The 23515-nt window shown below is 41.3% G+C and overlaps 1 protein-coding gene across 2 annotated transcripts in view; it reads left to right on the top strand.

Moving 5' to 3' along the window:
* Nucleotides 1-23515, top strand: part of WWOX (WW domain containing oxidoreductase) — a 913938-nt gene that overhangs the window by 245943 nt on the left and 644480 nt on the right. For both annotated transcript variants that reach the window (XM_033127955.1, XM_033127954.1), the window contains exon 7: nt 18633-18818. In XM_033127955.1, coding sequence (XP_032983846.1) covers nt 18633-18818 — 186 coding nt within the window. The remainder of the gene's footprint in view (nt 1-18632; nt 18819-23515) is intronic.

Consider the following 23515-nt stretch of genomic DNA (forward strand, 5'->3'; position numbering starts at 1 on the left):
GTTTAAGCAGAAATGGCAGCTATTTATTCTCGTTTGCAGTCGTATTCATACATTTACTCCAAATGTCAGTGTTCATTTCCCTTTAGTTCCTAGTTGTCTTCATAACGATGCTGATCAGGTAGACAGGAGAAGACCAAAGGGTCATTCTGCTGTTGACACATCTGAACTGCCAGAGTGATTGCTCTCAAATGCAAAGCCATCCCTGACACTGTCCTGTCAAAACACCCTTGGGTGATGTCTTGCTGGCTGAACCGCAAAGGCTGTACTTGCTGGTGTGGCACACCCAGGCCTCTGGAGTCTGGCCCCTCCTCTACCTTCATTTGTGGCCGTGTCTTGCCAACTCTGTACTTCTCTATTCTGCCCCTCAGAGGGCTGCTTACAAGTTCTGCCTCCTGACTCTGGGCCTGTGCTCCTGACTTGGGCCCATGCCCCTCCTACCTGTTCATCACCCGCTCCGTGAATGACATTGTCACATCCTCTACAGAATCTTCCTCTTTCCCTCCTCTTACCTCCACACCATGGTTGAATTGACAAGTCACTTCTCAGAGCATCGACCACACACCCAATCATTTTGCTTGGAAGACTTTGAGGATGCTTTTATCGATATTGATTTTTCTTTGTTAGACTGAGCCCCAGAGAAGCAGAAGCGTTGGCTAATTCATCTTTGTCTTAGCTTTGAATCTCTGTTCCACAGCTTACTAAGATGGTGACCTTGGCAAATTACCTTACTCTCTCTGATCCTCAGTTTCTTCATCAGTAAAAGAGGGAGATGGTGGTCATGGCATTGTGGAGATTGAGAGGATTGACTAAGATGAGGTTTATATAACACAGTGCCTGCTACTTAATAAACACTTAATAAATTTTAGCTTGTATCATTGTTATTTTCCTTATTATTATTCTTTGCAATTATTATATTTACTGCCTTATAGTAAGCTCAAGGAAGGGCATGGATGGATGGATGGATGGATGGATGGATGGATGGATGGATGGGAGGGAGGGAGAGAGGGAGGGAGAAAGGGAGGGAGGAAAGAAGGGAGGGAGGAAGGAAGGGAGGAAAAGAGGGAGGAAAAGAAGAAAGAAAGGAAGAAAAGGAAGGAGGAAAGGGCAAAAATAGAAACACATAGTTCCATTTGCTTTGAACGAATTTTGCTTTTAAGGTACCAATTCTCAGCCATTCAAAGTTCTTGAATTAATACCTCTTGGGTGGCATAGAGGTTATACATTTATAGATCTTGGAAAATAAATTTTAAAGTAATCATATGTAAAATCATTATTTTAGGCAAATAACATAAAAGTTCCCTTCTAGGAATCTATAAACACACTTATCTGTTAGGAGCCGGGGCTTCCTTGGTGTGGCATGGACCGGACCGTGTGACCAGGCCAGCCTGGCATTGTTTGGCTTGGACAGGGACTGACACCTCTGAGCCCTGCCAAGCCTGTTCTTTGACCTGCACTGAGACCACCTACACAGCCATTGACGCAGCAAGTCTGTGATGTGAGGGTTAATATTTGGTTACTCTGAGAGAACTCTCGGTTTATGTAAGACTTGGGAAAAGCATTTCAGTGTCTGTGGTTCAGAATTATATTTCCCAACTTGGCCCATGAATCCAGCTTGGTTTTTCTCCTTGTACCATCTAACCACCCCCATTGTCACGTCGGAATTCTACTTTTACATAATTGACATGTTGGGAAGTTTGTGCTTAAACCACAGTGAAATCACATTTTAATAACATGGGAACCATCTTTTTCCCCCAGTAAATTGTTGAGAAGCTAATTCTTGTCAGCCTAAAAACTTGAATATATGTTTGAAATAAATCAACGGTGCTACACTGTGGCAGCCTTCTGAAAATCCCCAAGGAATATTGTATTTTTGGTTGAATGGCTTGTCACTGCATGGTGTTTTTAATATCATGATCCCTTTCTTTTCTTCATTTTATAAGAGAACTCAATACCGTGTCATTCAGAAAAATAGAAACAGATCCTCTCAATTAGCGGCAAAGTTCTTCGGTTTGCCTTTTAAGCTTCCACTACTGTTATAGTTCAGTCACCGACTCATAATCAAAAAGATATTTGAGCTGACATTATGCAATAATTGATAACCAAAATCAGACAGAAGAAAGGCTTCTGTTTGTCTCAGAAGTACAAGTAATGGGTAAGTTCACAAACCGTATAGCTTTGAGAAATGGATCTTGGCAGAATGTGTCCTGCCTAAAAGGACAGCAGTGCCTCGATTTCCCACGTCAGATTTCCCAACTCCCAAGACACTTTTTTGGGGGAACAATGGTTCTCAACTTGTCTGTGCCTTCGAATCAGCTGGGGATTGTATAAATCACCGCTACCCCCAGCCATTCTGATTCCAATCTCCTGGGGTGTGCAGTAGGCATTTGGACTTCTTAAAGCGTTCCTAGGTGCTATTCCTGTGCTGCTGTAGCGGGCACTGGGCGTAGCCCACCCAGCAACTGGGGCGCGATCCTGGTTATTCTCTGTCCGTGTATCAGTTGATGGCCATCTCGGCTGTTTGTACTTTTTGGCCATTATGAATAATGCTGCTGCAAACATTCATGAACAGGTTTTTGTGTAGAGATATATTGTCGTTTCTCTCGAGTATACGCCGAGAAGTGGAATTGCTGCATCATATGGCAACTTGACGTTTAACTTTTTGAGGACCCGCCGAACGCTTTCCCACAGCTGCCGTACCATTTTACATTCCCCCCAGCAACACGTGAGAATCCCAGTTCCTTCCCGTCCTTGCCAACACTTGTTATTGTCTGTGAACCGGTTATGTTACATATACTCTTTTGTATTCCAACATATGTCTGTTTCTTCATACTAAGTATGCCGTGGGCATTTTTCGTGTTATTAAATGTGTTTTTCTAATTTGAATTTTTAGGACTTTACAGTAATCCACTGCATACAGGTAAAATTATTTAACAAATCTTGAATTATTGGATGCTAGGTTCTAATTTTCTTGTCGTACTACGAGCATGTCCTGCACATACCTGTTTTTGGATCTCTTGTTTTTTTAGGATCAGTTCCTATAAGAAGCATGTCTGGGTCAATGCATATTGATAGCTTTTAATACTGCTCATCTGTGAAACCAAATTACCCTGCAGAAAAAGTACATGTAATTTTTTCTCATTCCTTCATTAAAAACCAGGCAATACTATTCAGATCTGAAATGTGACTAGTAAAACTTGCATTTATTGAATTAAAGTCAAGTGTCGATGTCAACATGTAAGAGTTCTGTTTATTAGTTATTGAAGTTCTTTTTTTTGCGTTGCTTTTTCATGTCTTCTGAGCCCATTGCAGCTATGGAGAGGAGAAACCACTTCCTGACGAGGGGTGGAAGAGAAATCTGAGGTTTTCCTTCATTGGTGAGGAAGCGTGGGGGAACTCAGTGGTGCCCAGTAGTGAGGAAGTAGGGCAGAACACTGGACTGGGAGTCAGGAAGGACTGGCTGTCATTCAACTCTATCATTTACCATTGTTTCCTGGATCATTCCTTCTCTTAGATGGTGGTGCCCTAGACTTCCCACTGGGTCTTTTTAATAGTAGAACCTCAGCTCCAGCATGTGACTGCTGATTTTTCAGGAGCTTTTTTCTGACTCAGCTCTGCTCTGACACGTAGGGACTTGCAACCCTATTACAGGTAAAGCTTCACATTGATTTTGGACAAGTAGCTTGGAACTCTGAAGACCCTGATACCAAAATAGATTTCATTCTCAGGCTTCTCAGCCTTGTTTGACCCTCCGGTGTCTTGGACCAAGCAGATCTTTCTTCTTTCTTTCCCTTCTTGTGGGAGGGTTTTCCAAGCTTAGTGGAGTTTTGCATCAAGTACATTTCTGTTTTATTTGCAGCCTTTCCTCTACTGTACTGTTGAAAGGGTGGGTTTGCTATTCAGTACCTGCATGGGGAGGGAGCCATGCAGGTTCTCATCCTGCATGTCTTCTTAGGTGGTTTTTGGTGTGGTCGCATTGACCTAATTCTGTTTTGTTTTAAAAGGTTTAAGTGCCTTTATGATTTTTCAGGCAGATGTTAAGCCTATTTATTTTGGTATTATTTTGGTACTATGTGTAAATAAGCTTATTTTACACAAGTTCTGTGACCACAAAAATGGTACATGCCTATTATTGCAGAACATTTGAAAAACTCTGGGAAAGCATAAATATGAAAATGGAAGTTGCCCATTTTTCTGGACCTCCATTAATTTGTTTTTATTTCTTGAATTTTTTTTTACTACATAGATTTTCAAATACACATAAGAAATAAAAGAGGTATACTAGAGCTTCCCATACCCTTCGCCCAACTTCCAAAATTATCAACATATGGTCAATTTTATTCAATCTATAGCCCTTCTCTTGCTAGATTATTTTAAAAGCAAATTTAAGACATCATAAGCTTATCCATGTATACACTATATATCCCTATATTAAGATCACTATTCATATTTCAGAATATCACCTTTTAAAAAATATCTATTTCAAATATTTTTGAAAAAATTTTTCTAGTAATACAATTTTTCCTAGGTTTCCCATAATCATTTAGTGAAGATGGTAAATTAGCAAAATGATACCATACGGTTATGGAAAATACAGTGAATAATACGTCAAAGACACACATTTTTAAAAATTTCAACCTAATCCTTTAAACAATGGCTAAAATTCAGATGTTGAAAAATAACTTCAACTTGACATGGTAAAATTCTAATCATAGGCTGAAGTAATGTCACAGACTAAAACCATGTAGCTTTGTGTAACCTATCAATTGTCCACAAACAATGCAACCTTATTTTCTCTGAACTCACCACATCTTGCTTGAGCCTCAGTTTTCATTCATGGTGGAATTACAGGAATAATGTGGATAGGGCATGCAGAGCCGTTAGCTGCGGCTGCTCTAGGGAGCAGGGAAAGAGCCCATTTGGGGGCCACTTACCTCATTCTGAGAGTTACAGGGTAGGCTTCTCCAAACCCAGGGAGGATTGTTTTTTAGTGGAGATATAATTTATACACTGTAAAATTCATCATTTCAAAGTATACCGTTCGGTGTTTTTTAGTGTATAGTTCACAGAGTTGTAGAACCATCACCACTCATTCCAGAAATTTTCATCACTCCAAAAAGGAACCCCACATCTGTACCCAGGAGTAGTCATTCCCTAGCTTCCTCCCTATGCCTTCCACTAATGTTTCTGTCTCTACTGGTTTGCTTATTCTGGACCTTTCCTATGAACTGGAAGCATACCATCTGGCTTCTTTTGTGACTAGCTTCTTTCACTTAACATAATGTTTTTGAGGTTCATCCATATTGTACCATGTATCAGTACTTTATTGCTTTTTATGTCCAACTAATATCCCATTATATGGACAGACCGCATTTTCATTATCCATTCATCGGTCGATGGACATTTGGGTTATTTTCCTCTTTTGGCTACTCTAAATCATGCTGCTATGAACATTATTCTCATTGTTTTGTCCTCTTGGAAGACATGATGATATTTAGGGGCTAACAGTGTTGGAAGGTAGATCGATTGGTGGGCCTGGTGAAACATCTCTTTGGGGATCAGCATTCTTCTCAAGCTCAGCACAGAGACCCTTTCTGAGCCCTTCTTGAAGGAGTGTCCATTGGGACATGCCCAGTGATCCTCTAATCACAGAGGAAGCACCTGCCCTGGGGAGAACTTTTCAGGTCTATGATCATAGCCAACAAGAAACCAAGACATTGAGTGACCCTTATTTGCTTTAAGAAGAGAGCATTAGCACAGAGTGACAGACGGAGTCCAACTCGGGCTCGATTATTTTGTAAAGCCTTTTGTTTATTTGACCTCCCCTGACCTAGGAAATAATTCTGACCAATCAGGGCTGGCTCCCTTTGACACTGGGGTCTGGTTGCTTTATAGCTGATGACAGAGGGGCCACAGTGCTACCACATCTGAATTAATCCTCAGCTCCGGAGCTGTGTGCTGTTCTCTGGCGAGGTTGTATTTCTTCATTAGCTATTCCCAGGGTCCAGGGCGTCCCAGAGGATGTCAGAGTACATTAATTTTTATCATAACATGGACTCTTTCAGGTCTGAATGGCAGCACACAGCTGTCAGGGGCTCTCTGAACTCTATCACAGCTCCATATATCTCTAGGCAAAAATAGGAAAGAGTCCTCATTGGCAAAGACATTTACAAAATGTATGAGATGTTTTATTGTTTGAGTGGCTTGACCATACGCTTAGGCACGTTCCCCAACTAATTTTTTGTTATTGTCCATGTAAGTTCACCTCCGCCACCCACCTTAACTCCGTCCCTTCATTGTAACTGTATGAGGTGTGTGCTAAATATACTCTCTTTACATAATGGTAATGAAATCATCATCTGGTACTTACAGCTATTGCATATATATATATATATATATATATATATATATATATATATATAAAATGAATGTTCCCATGATTCTTTCAGCAGAATTTATGCATCCATGGTATTGCAGAAGTTCATAAATAATGGCTTGTAATGCCTAATATTGCTTTGTGTCCACACATTAGTCTTTTAATTTGAAGGAATGCTAATGTGTTTCTGGAAAGGCTAGTTATTTCTTCATTGCCTTTATTTTCCCCACTTACCAACTGAGTAAAATGCTTGCAGGAGTGCATTTTACTTAGAGAGGATGCCCAGGTAGCGTCTTAATAGAAGAGCTGTCAACAAATGCTGGGGATCCCCTATGTGCCAGGCCCCGTGTTGGGCACTGAATGGAGTGGGCAGAGGGACCCTCCCCCAGGGAAATACTAGGACGGGAGGGAAGGCAACATTTTCAGTTGTAAGGGGAAATGTGTTCTGGTTAGCCAGGTGATTTACTGCCAGCTCTAGTCCTTCACTCAAGTGTTCCTGGACAGTTCCGACTTCTTAGTGAGGGATGTGTTTTGTGAGCCACGTGGACTGTTAATTTATTTACCCTCACTACCAGGCAGCCTAACTGTATGTGCTCTATGAGCTGTAGCGCTGAGCTCCCCAAAGTTCCCTTATCACCGTTTACAACATAAGATGGACACGGGAAGTTATTCTATTTATTGTTAAGACCCCAAACCAGAGCAGCTACCATACTTAGCAGATGCTTTTGCAAAGGATATGTTTCAGAAGTCCAGAGGAGTTGGTTCCCAGTGCATTTTTAAAAATCCCGTACAGGTGGTTCTTCCATTGGACAAAAATTAGGCAAGTGGCACATAAATGCCTGCATGATGGACAATGGTGACCCAAAAGAAAAGGTACTGCCTGTGTGCATACCATGCTTAAAAAACACACATGACAGTGAACTTAATAGATATGAAAAAGATGCAGAGCACTTTCGCAGGCGATATTTAATTTTCAGGGAGTCAGCAATTCAGCAACTTGTGTTGCATGTGAGGTGCAGTGCTAGGCGTGACTGTCCGCCAGCGGTCTCGGGTCCGTTGCTGAGACTTACTGTCGTTTGTGTAGGGGAAAAACTGGGGGTCATAGTGAAAAGCAGATTCTCTCTGCTCTAAATAGTGCCAGCCCCAACCCTCCCTGTGGCCCGCTTCCTCCAGTCTTTTATTTATGTGAATAATATTCGCATTCTCTGAGTCCCCTTGTGGAGTTTACGAAACTCCCATGTGGCCTCCCAAGATGTCTTTCATCTCACAAGTGAACTTTCTTAGGACGCGACCACGATTCATTTGTCAGATGCACAAACGGGAGTCTGCCAAGGGAGCCTGTAGTTAGTTTGCGTTTTCTCAGTCATGGGAGCTACGTTCAAGGGAGGTGACTAGGTTCTACGTGTAGTGGAAGTTATTTAGTCTTGCTCTCCCCACGCTCCTCTCCTTATTGCACTTATCATTGATAGCCCACTCTATTAAATATTCCCAGAACACGGGGCAATAAAGTACCAACTGCAAAGGGCAGGAGGAAAATGAGAACGACCTGGAACGGTAACACCCAAGAGTCGGACCTGCGTGTGAGATATCGTGTCAATTGGATTAGGTGCCACTGGTGGCGTAATTATCAAATTGATGCATTTTTTTCCTAGAAAGCCCTCTCGGAGGAAGAGGATGTGGGTGTATTCTTGTTACACTTTTGCCTCCATTTAGAATCAGTGAGGTTGTGCTTTTGCTGCTGGGACTGCCTATGATGGGATGGGGAAAATATAATCAAGATAATGGACATGAAGCAAAAATTTAAGGAAGTAACAAAAGCAAGAGTGTTTCCATTTTATGTTAAGTGTATATACTAATGTTCTGGAATTCACTATAAGAAGTTGCAAATGGTGCATGAAATGAAAAATTCTTGGTGGTCTCCAGGGGATACAGCCAGTGTTCTACTCTATTCCCAATGATTGGTTCAGATTATTTTCTCTATTCCAACTTAAAAAAAAAAAAAAGTGTGGAAAGGTTATCTTGACAGCTGAATACACTCTGGGTTAATTATTATTTTAATACTCGATGGTGTTGCTCATATTCTCGGAGTAGATGGGTCCTTTACAGTCTAGAAGCACAGCTGGATGGTCACTGACCACCTAAGCTGGTGTTGATTTTACATGTTCATATTTCTCTTCTGTTACTTGCTCTATTTCCTTGCGTATTTATTCAGAATTTTATCTCCCAGAGAGATAGAGCAATGGCATGGGAAACAACATATAGGTATTTCATAAAGGTAGGAGACAATTCTATACATATTTTTATCTCTGAATTCCTGATGGATATCATGTTATCAAAGTACAGCTCAAGAGCGAGGAAACAGGCAGCTGAGAGAAAGAGAATGGCTTCTTTCAGGTACCATCTCTGCCATGGCCAGTGCTAGGAACTTCCTTTTTTTTTTCTCTAATTCTCATAACTATTAAACAAGGTGGGTATTATCATTTCCTTTTTATCACTATTATCATTGTGAGTTTGAGAGGCTAATTACATTTCGTTTTCTGATATATGACAGTCAGCGAGCATTTTTGAAAAGTTTTCCTATATACCACATAAAATCCTCTTGAGTTTTACCAGTGGCACATACCCTGCATTTTGGGCAGTTGCGGTCTTGGGTTGCTGGAGTGTAGACAATCTGCAGTGCAGGTGAAGTCGCTGCAGAAGAGAATTGCTATGTTCAGTTTTATGTTTCCATCCATGAGTTCACCATAAACCTGCCCTAGTTATTGAAGCAGAATCCACCTGGAATTCTATACTATTTTTCCCCCTTCCTTTTCTGGGAGAAAAAGACAGCTGAACACCAGGTACAACATTTGAAAAACATTTGCTTTTGGGACTTGGGGTCCTTAGGCCCTTTTTATTGATTTCAGAGTATTTCTAAAGAGTATGAATTCTTGGGACTTGCTTGAGAAATGCCCCAGATGCTGTGACATTCTGTTCCTGGGAGGCATTGAAAAGTATTTCCCTTCGCGTAACATTCCACTTAGCTCATTCTTTTGCTGTGTCTGAAATTGAATCCCCAGGGGCCACAACTGGGTTTAACATTTCTTGGGGTGTTTATTTAACCTGTAAAAGTCTGCATCATTTTTTTTTTTTTTTTTTGCTGGGGGTGATGGGGGAGCATGTTACAATTTGATTTACAAATCTTCACTGTAACTCAACTGATGGTTGCTACTGTTACTCATAGAATCTTTTAAAGCACACTTCTGAGTTCTCAGGTTTGAAATTATGTATCTGATTCTCGGGTTCCTTGAGTCATTGTGGGCTGCTCTTATCGCCAAAGCATAAATAACTCTGTCTTTATTGATCAAGCAGGACCAAATCAACTTTTTCCTTCCTCCTTATGTCCCTTTTTTAGGGAATAGTGTATTGTAAAACTTGGCTGTGTGATGGCCTGTAGAGCACCTGTCATTGGGAAAATAGCATTGACTCAGATGTATCCATTCAGGTGTGTGCAAAAGGCTAACATCTTCCTACATGCAGGACCTTGGGCAAACAAAGACTTCTGTCCTCGTGGCCATGGATTGTTGTGTACCGGCAGAGAGAACGTTTGTACATGACGCAGCGATAGAAAGTATTAAATAATGTAGGAATGGACACACCCCAGACAGAACGGGAGGTGCTGCACCTCAGAAGCTGATGTTCAGTAAACACGCGGGGCAAGCTGGGGTTGGGTTGTTGCCAGTTAGTGATCGGCATTCAGAATATGGCAATGGGTGCTTTTAGAGGCTACTAATGGCACCCTGGCATCCCCACCCGTTGGGGTGGTATCACTGCTAGCCCGGTGCCCTGGTGGGGACTAGAAGGTCAGGGAACCTGGGAAACAGCTGCATCCCCGGTCCCATGCAGCTGTCTACTGGCAGTGAGTCAGCGCATCGCGTGTCCTCTGGTGGTATCTGCTTCGTGTCAGCTGCACTGTCATCAACCTTGTAAAAGGTCTGGGGAAAGAGTTTAGGAACTTCCAATGAGGGAGATGGTGCTGAATTTTCAAATGAGGAGCAAAGATTCTTAGAGGAAGGAAGCGTCTTCTTAGTAGCCCTTGGGAGATGGAAAGCGTAGCTGGGACAGAGTGAGGGATCCTGGTAGATCCATTGAAGTGGAAAACTAACAGAAGACAAGAAAGCACTGCGTCCGTGTCTGAGCAGGGATCAGAAAGAAGTGCGATAAAAATGTCATGAATGTCTCTACTGTCCAGAAAGCCCCAGTCGTATCATCACTGTGGGTGAGTTTTCTCCTGTTCTGGTTTCTTATTGTTACACTCCAGCCCTGCCGCTTGCTGCTGCACAGGGTGTGCACTGAACAACTCGGGGACACCGTTCAGACAGACCCCTAGCTGTGTTCAGCCTCTAGGCCCACCGTAGCATGCATTCCTGTTCTCCGGTATTTCATGGATAAGAAAAGATGTCATGGCAGACAGTCCTGCACTTGAATTCTGGCTCCTCCCGTTGCTGGCGAAACATTTCTGAAGCTTAATTTTCTCTTCTGTACCATGCTGATGAGGTTGCCTACCTTCTGGGTTGCTATGATGATTAAAATAGAATATTGACATACCAAGAGATATCAACAATGTATCCTCAGATGGAAATCATATGAAAGCCCCAAGCAAGGAAAAAGCATAGGCCTTTCTCACTTCGTATTTTCAAGTTCTGTGTGGTCAAATGAACAGGCATTTGTTGAATACTCTCTATGTCCCAAATCTCACAGTCAGTTTTATGCGTATATGACAACAAAACCGTGGGACTCCACCTCTTCCGTTACAACACTTATAAGTAGGTCGTGAAACTATCCAAGAAAGGGTCTTTTGATTGATCAGAAAACTCAGGGAGTCTTTTCTACCTATCGTCAGCAATTGCCCAAAGAATTACACAGAAACTAAATGTTTTTACAAATTGAGGTGAGGAGCCATTGTTTTGGTCATTGGAGTGATCCAGGGAGGGTCCCCAGGAAATGTGGGATTTGAGGTGGCTCTTGGAAGGACTGAGCACAGCCAGCATGAGTCCTGGAGACATGACGAAATGTCCTGTAATCTCTACAAGGTTGTTTACGTGTTCTCTCTGCAAGTAGATTTAAAACTTTTTTTCTTTTCAGTTGTTTTCCTAGAACTCAGAGCAAGGCACATCATAAACAAGTCCATGCATATATATATATTTTTTTAATCAAAGTTTATTGGGGTGACAATTGTTAGTAAAATTACATAGATTTCAGGTGTACGATTCTGTATTACATCATCTATAAATCCCATTGTGTGTTCACCACCCAGAGTCAGTTCTCCTTCCATCACCATATATTGGATCCGCTTTTACCCTCATCTACCACCCCCCATCCCCTCCTGCCCTCTGGGAACCACTAACCTATTGTCTGTCTCTATGAGTTTTTGTTTCTTCATTTGTTTGTTTTGTTCTTTTCATGTTTTCGGTTTTATATACCGCATATCAGTGAAATCACATGGTTCTCTACTTTTTCTGTCTGACTTATTTCGCTCAGCCTAATCCATGCATATTTTACTTGACTTCAGTTAGATTCAGCAGTTTTGTGTGAATCACATGTCAGGAGCAAGGTGCTCTGTGAGTCGCCCCCGACGTGTGGAGATGAATGAGGTCCTCTTGCCGTAGTCCCACTTGGTGTAGTTGATACACAGATACACAAATGACTCATCCTGGGGATGTGATCAGGGCCATTAGAGACACACAAACCACTATTGTTTTTCTCTGGTTTAAAATTCAGTTTCATTGTAAATATAGTAAAACTCACCCCTTTTATTGTACAGTTCTGTGAGTTGTGACAAACACATAGTTATGGAATCACCGCACGTATAGTTCCATCACCCCAAATTTCACCTGCACCCTTTTGTAGTGACTCCTCCCTCTTTCACCCAGGCCATGGCAACCGTCGGTTTGTTTCTGTCCCCAGAGTTTCTCCTTCTCCAGAATGTTGTATAAATGGAAGTATTCTGTCTGTAGCTTTCTGAATTTGGCTTATTTCACAAAGCATGGTGCATTTATTGGTTATCTGCTGCTGTTACATTATCCCCCAAACTTAGTGACTTAAAACAGCAAACATTTATTACCTCATTCTATTAGTTTCTCTTGCTCTTGTAATAAGTTACCACACGTGTTGGCTTACAACACATACGGAAGGCGTAGGGATATGTTCGCTGACCAGCTTTTATTATACATACACATTTTTAATTATATATACACATTTTTTATTAACATAAGAAAAGGTATAATACTATGATACCTAAATCTGCTAATTGGATAGGTAGGAAATGATCTTATTTAAATTTTTGCCAGAAGTGGAGTTGAACATCGTTACATCTTATACTGGTCATCTGTAATCTAGTTTATAAATTGAAAAAAAAAGTCTTTGTCAATATTTCTGCTGTACTCATAGAATGTTTTTAACTTGACCCCAGTATTCATGGTGAGCCAAGCAAGGGAGAAAGCAGAGGAGGTCAGGCCAGGTGTGGGCTATCACAGAGACCAAAGCTAACCACACCAGAACCAGAAACATGGAGTCACAGTGGCTGTCTTAGTTTGGGTTCCCTAGTGATGGATCGAGCCTGGGATGGGGCTGCTAGCTCAGATGATCAGATGATTCGTGGGGGCAGTGTTCTCCAAGGAAGGCAATAGGTGGCAGTCAATTGGAAACTAGTTTCAGCCAGATCCCACGGGGAGCTCTGGAGAAGGACTTACACCGTAGAGTTGGTCCTCTTTTTTCGAAGAGCACCTGGGTGTGGGCCATGACTTTCCAGATACAATGACGCCCCACAGTCCACGACAATTTTCTGGAGAAGTCTCACAGCAGTTGGAAATGGGTACACTGGCCTTGTAAATCAGAACGAGACAGAACATCATAACACCCACTCCACTGGAAAGGTAAGGGACTGGACAAAATATTAGGAGTCCGTGGAAGGTCTAGAGATATTGGGGTCGGTCAGTCTTGGGGACTATGGGAGAAGATGGGATAGCAGATGTTTCCTAAATTTTATTTATATATATATATATGTCAGGTGACTGGTTAGAGAGTATCACCCATTGCAGAAATAAGGGCATCAGGAAGGGCGTAAGGCTTAAGGAGAGAAGATGGAGAGTTTAGATTTGGGGTGGGTAGGAGTGAGATTCCAGAACTCAGGAGAAATATAGGGGCTGTAGCTGTGGGTGTGAGGTTCACCTTGATAGAGGTATAGTTTAGAGTCTCTGGCTGGATGAAAATGCTATAGGGAAGAGTTTGGAGACTGAATCAAAGGAGGATGAAAATGGAACTCTGGGTAGAAGAGGAAGGGCTGGAGGAGACAGAAGGTGCGGCAGTGGGGGCATTAGGAGGAGGTCTAAGAGTAGACTGTATCATAGAAGCTGAGACAGGAAAGAGATCCAGGAATCAGGGAGGAGCGGAGTCCATTGCGACAGAGAAATCTAGGCTCAACAGAAGGGAGGTTGTTGTATTTAGTGGTGGGGAACGCCAGTGCTCTCCAAGAAGTTCCGAGAAATTCTGAATGGTGATAGGACAGAATTCATTTGGCTTGGTGATAAGATGTGAGTTTGGGCAAGGAAAGAGATTGTGAATGGGGGTGAATGTTTCAAAGTGAGAGATCATAAATGGGAAGAGAGAGGCTATTGCAACTTGAAAGAACCCCAATGTCAAGTACACGTCTTTCTCTCTTTCCCGCCCTCTTTCTCCTGTCTGTCTTCCTTTCTCCGTCTTCCTTTTCTCCACTTTCTTTCCTGCTGTTCTGATTTTCTCCTAACTGATGGTCAGAAGAATCTGATTAGTCTGATAGACAGCAAGAATACACCAGTGGAAAGGGAGAGACTGAAGAGAAAGAGAGGGGATTGTGAATGGGTGGGACTCTTGAGGGGTTGTCCACTTGAAATGAATATGATGTTAAATGTCAATTATACCGAATTTAACAACAAGGAGGGGGAGCAGGAAGAAAAAAATGTAGAGATAAGCTGTCTCCACGCCAGTAGGTGACAGCCTTTGGAATAGCACCCTCTTCTATTTATTGTCATCATTCAGGGCGCTTTTCTCTGTCATGTACGGCTTCTCTGACTACAAAGCTTGGCAGTTGTCACTTCTGTTGGTGACAAGCAGCACTCCCCACTGGTAAATCATTGGAGCCCCACCCTTCCTACCATAGAGCAGTTGTTCTCTGGCACAAAGGAATGTGTTGTCTCTAGAGGATGGAATTGCTACCTTGCAAACATCATTCTCAGTACATTCAGAGAATGCCCTGGGGCCACTCAGCAGAGAGGTAGGGGGTGCATTCTCTATGGGTAGAGTAGAACCACGAAGAACACACACACACACACACTATTGGAATCTCCATTTTTACACCACAAGACAACCTTTCCTTTCCTCACTCACCCCTCACAGACCAGAATCCACCAAAGACCAGAAAAACTTAGTCCCTGAAAGCACCCAGGAACATCAAGTTGGGAATCAGAATGATACTATTTTTGTTTCCACTCCCTCTTTATAGTTTGAACTTTCCTTTTGATATTTTGTAAATATTCATCATCTCAGAGCCTTTTCAATTGCAATGGCTTTTAGTCAAAACTGAGCAAAATGTGCCATTTGAATAATAAAAACCTCATTAAAGCCAGGCGAACGGACTTCTCCTTTTGTACAAGCCAATTAAGTGTCTTTATAATTAAAAAAAAAAGTCTAGCACTTTATAGTTTCATATTCCATAAGCCTGTTTTTAATTAATGGAGGTGACAAGTTTTAGGTACAGGGTTCGTGTTTTCCCTCTGGTGTTATGCAATTATCGTTAATGAAGGGTATTACAATTTGGTGCAACAGGAAAGGGTTTCCCAGGTCCTCTGTGGGTTCTTGCCTCCAGGCTGAAGTCTTTGGGAAGCAAGTTTCCTTGCTTGATACAGTTTGTATTTCCTTGAGAAAATGTGCAGGCAAGGATAAAGGTAACTGCAGGAGGTGTTGTTATCAAGAGGTTATGGTGTCAAAATTCCAAATGCCCAGGCCTGTCTTAAAGACAGGCAAATACTGAACAAAATCGGCTTTGAAGAATTTGATTTTCTCTTGTGGATAAAGGGAAGGGTGTAGTGACAAAGGAAGTAATGATGATTTAACCTGGCAGGTCCCTCTCTCAAGATCCTGGGGCTTTGCTCATCACTCTTCTGTTGTTGGAGTTTAAGTTGCTTCTGGTTCATATACAACTTAATAATTCTAGCTCACTTATATAGACAATTATTACTCATTCTTATGCATAACTTTTATATAAATTTTGAGTATTTCTTTAGGAAAGAATCTGGGAAACTTGTTAGTTTCCTAGAGCTGCTGTAACAAATTACCACAAATTTGGTGACTTGATACAAGAGAATTTCGTCTATCACTGTTCTGGAGGCCAGAAGTCCCAAATCAAGGTGTCAGCAGGGTTGGTTCCTTCTGGAGGCTCTGAGGGAGAGTCCATTCAGTGCCTTTCTGCTAACTTCTGTGCAGGTGGGCATCCCTGGGTTTGTAGATGTGACACTCCAGTCTCTACCTTGGCCTTCGAAGTTCCTTCTCTGTGTCTTCTGCCCCTCTCTTCTTTTGTGAGGACACTTGTCATTGGTTAGTTCCACCTTAATCCAGGATGATATCATCTCAATATCTGAATTTAATTACATTTGCAAAGACCCCTTTTCCAAATAAGGTCACGTTCACAGGTTCCCTGTGGACCTGTCTTCTAGGCTCCACCGTTTAACCCCCTATGAAGCAGTGACACATCAAGGGCATGAGAGGGGGCTGAGGGAGTGGCCTGCCCCATGTGTAGGCAGATGGGGGAGCATTGTTTGCAGAGAATTCAAAACCAATAATAAAACAGACTAAAGGTTGCTTTGCATTTTATTATCATCATGCAGCGGCAGTTCTAAACATTATCAATGATACAGTATTTCTCCCTCGAGAATGCTCCTTCAGCACTGCCCCACTCTGCACCTCACTGCTGGGAAACAGGATTACTGGATGAAATAATGTGGGTTTTTCTAATTCTATGGTACATATTTTCCACTTAAGATCCAGGGTGCAGGAATATACTCACCAGCTTTATACGAGATAATAAAAATATAATAATAATAAAAGCAAATCTGCCAATTTAATAGGTAGAAAATACCTTATTTAAAATGTTACTACCGTGTTTCCCGGAAAATAAGACCAGGTCTTATACTGTGTTTCCCTGAAAATAAAACTGGGTCTTATGTTAATTTTTGCTCCAAAAGAGGTATTAGGGCATATTTTCAGGGGATGTCTCTTTTTTTCATGTACAACAATCTACATTTGTTCAAATATAGTCATGTCATCTTCTGGAACATCGTCATGATGTATTAAATGCATCTGTCTGACTGACAATCTTAACTAGGGCTTATTTTCGGGATAGGTCTTATTTTCGGGGAAACACGGTACTAGTAGAGTCCAACATGTTCAGTCTGTACTTGTTATCTTGTAATGTAGTTTTATAAAGTTTTAAGATATCTTTGTCAATATTTTTGTTAGACTCAGAAAAAGTTTTTCTTATTGCTTTGTAAACACTCTTTATATAGTGAAAATATAGTGCACGTATTTGCCATCGTTTCTTTTTACTTTCTCTACATAACAGATTATTTCAGTTTTTAGACAGACTGTTCTTGATGCTTCTTTTATTGAATGCCAGTGTTTATTTTTTAGAAACTCATGACTCTTCCACTACAGGCTACAGTCTTCCATGAGGATGGGACAAAATCAAATTGTTGCAAAAAGTAATAGCTCTATGAAAAGTGTCTATGAAAAGACCATTGGATTAAAAAATAAATAAAAGTATAGGAACTATTCCATTTCCTCAGTCACATAGGAAATATAAGGCATTGGCATGGAAACTGAGCTGTAAGAGGAAAGCGTACCATCAATATCCAGCCCTCTATTTTATAGGCAGAAGTCAGAGACTCAAAGACCTTGGTGATTTGTCTAAAATGGACAAAATGCAGATCTTTGAACTTTTAATCCAGTGTTCCTATAAAACTCTAGCCTGGTCTCCTTTTCCCTTGTTATATTTGTGAGCTACATTCCCAAAATGCTGTTTTTCTATCAAGCATTCATTTGATTGCATTTTTCCTTAATATAAAGACACCATATGTGAATTATGGGGAAAAAATGAAGAAAATACAAGTGAACTCAGAAAGAAAACCATTTAAGGCACATCGGGTTCCACCCACCCCAAGAAAGAACGAATGTTAACATTTTTGTGTATCCTTCATTACTGTGTGTGTGTGTGTGTGTGTGTGTGTGTGTGTGAGTGTGTGTGTGTGATCATACAGAAGTAAATATTATGCTTTTTTACCATGAATGTTTTATAGGTCAATAGGTTTGTTTATTTCTTATCGTTTTAATGGCTGCATAATATTTTATCATATACATATATTCAAATTCATTTAATGATATCCCCATTGTATATTTAGCTTAACTCTAATTTGTTGCTTTTATGTTGAAATTACAAACACTAGATAGCCTTGAATACATATCTTTATATACTTCTCATTAGTACCTTAGGATGATTTCCCACAAGTACAATTTCTTTATGAGGATTGAGGATTTTGATGCGCAGGGAAGACTTGCTTTTTTTTTTTTTTTTTTTAAATTTTATTATGAAACAAATATATACCAAAGAAAATAGTACAAGAGTCCTCCACTTACCTATTCCTGAAGCTCATTTCTAACATGTAGATTTAATCTAACCTCTAGAAGGAACATATTCAAGCAATATGTGCCCGTCTCTTTAGACAGAGCATTTCCCCTTTGGTGTGTTTACTTAGCACCAATTCAGGGCTGGTTCCTGTATCCACCTTTTCACATCGTATGTTCTCCTTGGTTTCTTATATTTACTTGAAGGGCTATTTTGATTTCATAGGTGAAGCAGCTGAGAATTGGATGAATTAAGAAGCATAGATTCAATTAGGTGGTAGAACCTAGGTTTTTGCCCAGGCGACCATCACATCTCGGTTTGCCCGGCATGATGCTGGTTTCAGCACTGAAAGGCCTGCATCCCAGCAATATCATTGTCCCCAGCATCCAATTCAAAGCCCAAGCCCTTCCTCCAGAATGGTTTGAGGTGCGGCATTCTAAGGTATCTCCTTTTTAAGGGACTGGAATCTTGAAGATAGTGAAGAGTTGCTTATTCCTAATGGAGCATGAGTTATCCTAGATTTTAGAGTGTTGATGTCTACACAACATGGGGTGTTTTGTTTTTCAGGTCTTTGCATGTGCTCGTGTGCAACGCAGCGGCTTTTGCTCTCCCCTGGACTCTCACAAAAGATGGCCTGGAGACCACCTTCCAGGTGAACCATCTGGGGCATTTCCACCTTGTCCAGCTCCTTCAGGATGTGCTGTGCCGCTCAGCCCCTGCCCGAGTCGTTGTCGTGTCGTCGGAGTCCCATAGGTGGGTTCGAATTTGATGTGTGGTTCACTTGTCCCTTGCATTGCGTCAGCTAATATCCCTCCAAGATTGTCTTTCTCAAAATAATCCTCATTAGTCTTACTCTGAAAAGTGTGGGTGTATTCAACCTGGCTTACTTAATTTTTTGAGGTCTTTTTTTGTACGTGTGTGTGATTGTGGGGGATTACTTGGGGGTTTTGTGTATAGCAATGCAGATTGTTTTTACAACTATACTTCAAGCCCCTCATTGATTTTGCTTTGAGATGGAATAATAATTGATTAAATCTGAATGCCTGACCTTTATTGATTTGTCATTCAACAACTTCAACATTTCACCAAGAAGAATGTGCAGTTATTCTAGCAGGAGAAACAATGCAATTAAAGACCGCGAGATGAAATCCAATTGTTTTATAATGAGAAATTAGGGAATTCAATGCAGACATTAGCTGTGTAATTGTAGAAAGGGAAGTACTGTAGTTAGAACATATTAGAAATCTGGCCATGCCTCTTTTGGTTAAAATTTCAATTAAAACATCAGATGGCACTTCTTTTTCTATTACCATTAGGAGAATATTCAATTGACTAAAAAGACATTTGAAAATTTCATCGTATTTTCAGCATATTTGCTTCTAGAGTTGGATAAACAACTATTTGTTTAAAGAGAAGTACTCAGGAAAGACAAAGGACTTTCTGGGTGAGGCCAGATTTAATGCATGTTAGGGAGATTTTCTTGGTGTGGTTGGGAGCTTTCACTCTTAGGCAAAGTGGCTGGGGAAAATAATGTGCAAGTGCCTATTTTCCCCCTTCTTCTCTGCCTTAAGTCCTGAAATGTTTTAGTGACCCAGAATGAAGCTTATTTTTTTAATCATGCTTCCATAAAATGTAACCCCTGGGACTTGGAAGAGAGAGACCAGCCAAGGGTTAGCCTGAACCCTTTATCACTTCCAAACACAGGGGCTTACGGTATAAGTGACATACTGCAGATAGGTTGACTTTTCCCATTTTAAATTTATGATGGCTGAAATGAAAGGAAAATGCCAGTAATAATCCTCCCCTGTGTTAAAAGACATGAAACATCTAGTAATTAGGTGGTAACAAAATCTGGACATCCTTATCTTTGCAAATCATACCAGGTTTGTGAAAGAAAGTGGAGTGGCCCTGTGAAGGAGTAAGGGAGGCTACTGAGGAGTCAGGGGCTCTGGAAATAAATCTGCCAGCCCCAATCCTTTGCCAGAGGTGGAGGGCACCACGGGGTATGTTTAAATGAGCTGGTATTTAATGGGACATTGTGTCGAATTGTCAGCCACTCTCTTCCCTTTGTAAATCGGTATCTCAAAATGGTATTTCATGTGATGGCTTTGTTCTCTCCTTAACTGGAGTGTAATTCATGCCTACCGTGGAGATGTGAATCTTAATTTCATTTAAAAGATGAATCGGAAAGAAGGGCCTTGGTCTCCTGAATTAGATCCATTTTAGTTTATAGACAAGATCTTCCTGAAATGTGTTGCGAGGCTCACCCCTGTCTGGTGGTGGGTACTGGTGTTCTGCTTTCGGATTATCCTTTGCACATATTAAAGGGTGTTTCTACAACACGTGACTTCTCCCATGCTGGTTTGTTGATTGCGCTTTTGCCGCCTCCCACAGCCTCTGAGAACCAGTGTGAACACTGGGTGTGCAGTACTGAGAACACACTCACTTACCGCTCACGGACCCAGAGCCCTAACCCGTGCTGTAAAATGGAAATGTTGATATCTAATTACCTCCATAAACCTTGGCAGAATCTCTTCGTTGGAGTCAAGACCCCCTGTTAGGGGAAAAATAAAGTCCAATGTTTGCAGAAAATATTATACCAGACTGCCCCAAGGCAAAATATTTATTAGCCTCCCCGTGTCTTCACTGTGTTTTAGTTACTTATCTGGAGCCTGAGCAAGTGAATTGAGTTTCTGCATACCTAAAACACATCATATTAAAAGGAGAACTTGACGTCCTTGCTGTGAAAAATTTTCACATAACAATTTTCACAAAAATAACAATTAAAATAGAATGAAAAGAGTAGAGCGCTGGCCGAACCACTCTAAATGGCCACAGCCGTGTTGAGTGCCAAGTTGCCCCCCCCACACACACACACAGACACAGCTTCTGATGCAAATTCAGTCCTATTCTTTGAACATACTAGCTTTTGTCTACATAGAATCCAGCTAATTAGTTTAGGTTGGTACTTTAAAAATCCTCAGTTTAAAAAAATAATAAAGGAGCAGTATATATAGAAATATACAAGCTAGAGGTCCCCTCAAGCAGCAAATGTTAATGTCCAGAGAGCAAATGTGAACATGTTACTGTATTGGTAGGAGGATCGCTCTATTAAGACATGATTGTTTGGCTTTGTCAGTTATTCAACTTAAAAATAGAGCAGGCAGCCTTTGAAGAGTTGTTTTACTGCCTCTTGAGCTGAGAGGTGAATGGGGTTCCTTTTCAGGAAGCCTGCCCTGGCTCAGAGGAATCAGAAAGCTTGCCCACCCTTCCTGTTTCCTGCAGGACTGTCAATACAAGCTAATCAGATCTTAAAAATGGGTTTGTTGCCCAGGAGATCAGCAGGGCAGGAAATCAGGGGTCCACTTAAGGTGGGGGCCTGATATATAGCAGCTGTGCTTCCACTTCAAAACCTTCATTCAGCCTGGTTCCATCTAATTTCTCATCATGGTGTGTGTGTGTGTGTGTGTGTGTGTGTGTGTGTGTGTGTGTGTGTGTGTGTGTGTGTGTGTGTTTGCCTTGTTTCCAGATTGGGGGCTACAAAAGAATGACTTCTCTCTTCTTAGGAGTTTAATCGACCCAGTATTCCCCAGTCATGAGATTCTTCTGCATAGTCCTTAAACACCAAAGGAGAGAATTTATTCTAAACACTAGAGAGTGCCACATGCAAAGTGCCACATTCCTCATTCTCTAATGAAGAATGTAGACGATCTGAACCTACTGGTAAAATTTGCCTTTCGAGCAAGGCTTGAAACAAAGTTTTTTTGTAATAAGGAAGACTTAACCCTTAGTTTAGAATTCCAAACCCATGATCAAACCTCAGTTCTCTCAATTTGTACTTAGTGGCCACTGTGTGTTAGGCATTGAACTAGGCAACATGCACAGGGCTTACTATCCACCTTCTAAGAATTCACAGACTGGCATTGGAACCAGATGAACAAATGCCTTGCCGTCTGGTCCGGTAAAGACAGAAGTACAATGTGCAGACAAAATGCAAAGCTGGCATGATTCGCTTTGTTGCTGGTGTTGGAGGGGTGGCAGGGTTATTGAATACTAGGCCTATCATGGACTGGGTCGTGGAGACTGGACACTTAATTTCCCTGGAAACATGCATTTCAATCTGCTTTGCATGGCTTTTTTCAATCTGTCTTCCTTTGCCATCAATGTGAGAACCAGCAGTGGAAGAATTAGGTAGCGAGAGCTTCCAGGAAGAAGTGGCACCTGAAGTGGGATAAACAAATATGCCAAGCAGGGTTTCCAGCAACAGGTGAGGAAAAGAAAAGTGGAACGCAAGAGTGAAGGGTGTTATATTTATCACCTAGTTTTTAGATATTGTCTAAATCCCTGATGCTCTTTCATACTCAGAGTAGGTAGCATTGCTAAGACGTGGCCCTTGTCTTGGATCATTGGGTTCTCAACTCAACAGTTCCTTTCTGTAACCACTTGTCTGTAACTCCTTATTACTATGTAGTTCAGAAATAATATGACTTCCCTGCATAAATATATCTTAATTCAATATGCTAGCTTACTATAATATAAAGAAAAAAATAAATGGGAAGCAAAGTCACATATGTAAATCAGCATGTAAATGCTTGGGCAGGGCTACAGGAAAGGTAAGTAATCAGATGCGTGTGTCCTTGCATAAATCACCTGGAGTGGGACGTTCACAAATGCAGACTGTTAGCCGGCCTGTGGCCTTATAGACTCCACTACCACCAGCGCTGAGTCAGGCCTCAGCCCCTCCCTGGCAAAAAAATATCACAAACTCTGAAAGTGCATTCATTCCTCATTTACATGATTGTTGCACGACATTTCTGGGAATTAAGTGGGTGTTAAAACTGTGCATATATGTAAAAAACAGTTGGGCTGTAGGCTCAGATAATTACACACAGGCTCTTCACCTACATGAATGTCCAGTGCGGAAGACCTCACTGAGCAAGACCCCACCTGCCTTGCAGGACAGATAGCATCCCTAGCCCCCACCGGCAATCCTTGTGACAACCAGGAAAAGGCTCCCATAAATTTTCAAATTTCCTACTAAGTTCCACTGCCTTAGACAATTCAGCTTAGAAGTCTGGGCTCTTCCTGTGGTTTGGGGACTTGGAAACAGGCAGCCGACAATTAATTTCAAGGTCCCATTGCCATATCCCCAATGGTGTTTCTGGCCATCAGGTCTGCTGTTGACTTGACAGCAGCAATGTCATTTAACACTGGAAATTGGATGTCACTCACTGAGTCCTGGAAAAGGGATATTTAATTTCCATTAAAAACATGCATTTCGTCTGCCCCCTATGATGCTTTTCTTGGTCATAGTTCAACTGAACTGCTTATATTAAGGAACAACCAGATTATTCCATAATTTTCATTTTACCTTTTGCTTTTTTTTTTGTTTTTCCAGAGCGGTTGTCTAGATTACTCTTATGCTTCCTTATTACTCAGTGCAAATGCCC

The sequence above is a fragment of the Rhinolophus ferrumequinum genome, chromosome 15, assembly GCF_004115265.2.
Source record: "Rhinolophus ferrumequinum isolate MPI-CBG mRhiFer1 chromosome 15, mRhiFer1_v1.p, whole genome shotgun sequence".
Classification (NCBI taxonomy): domain Eukaryota; kingdom Metazoa; phylum Chordata; class Mammalia; order Chiroptera; family Rhinolophidae; genus Rhinolophus; species Rhinolophus ferrumequinum.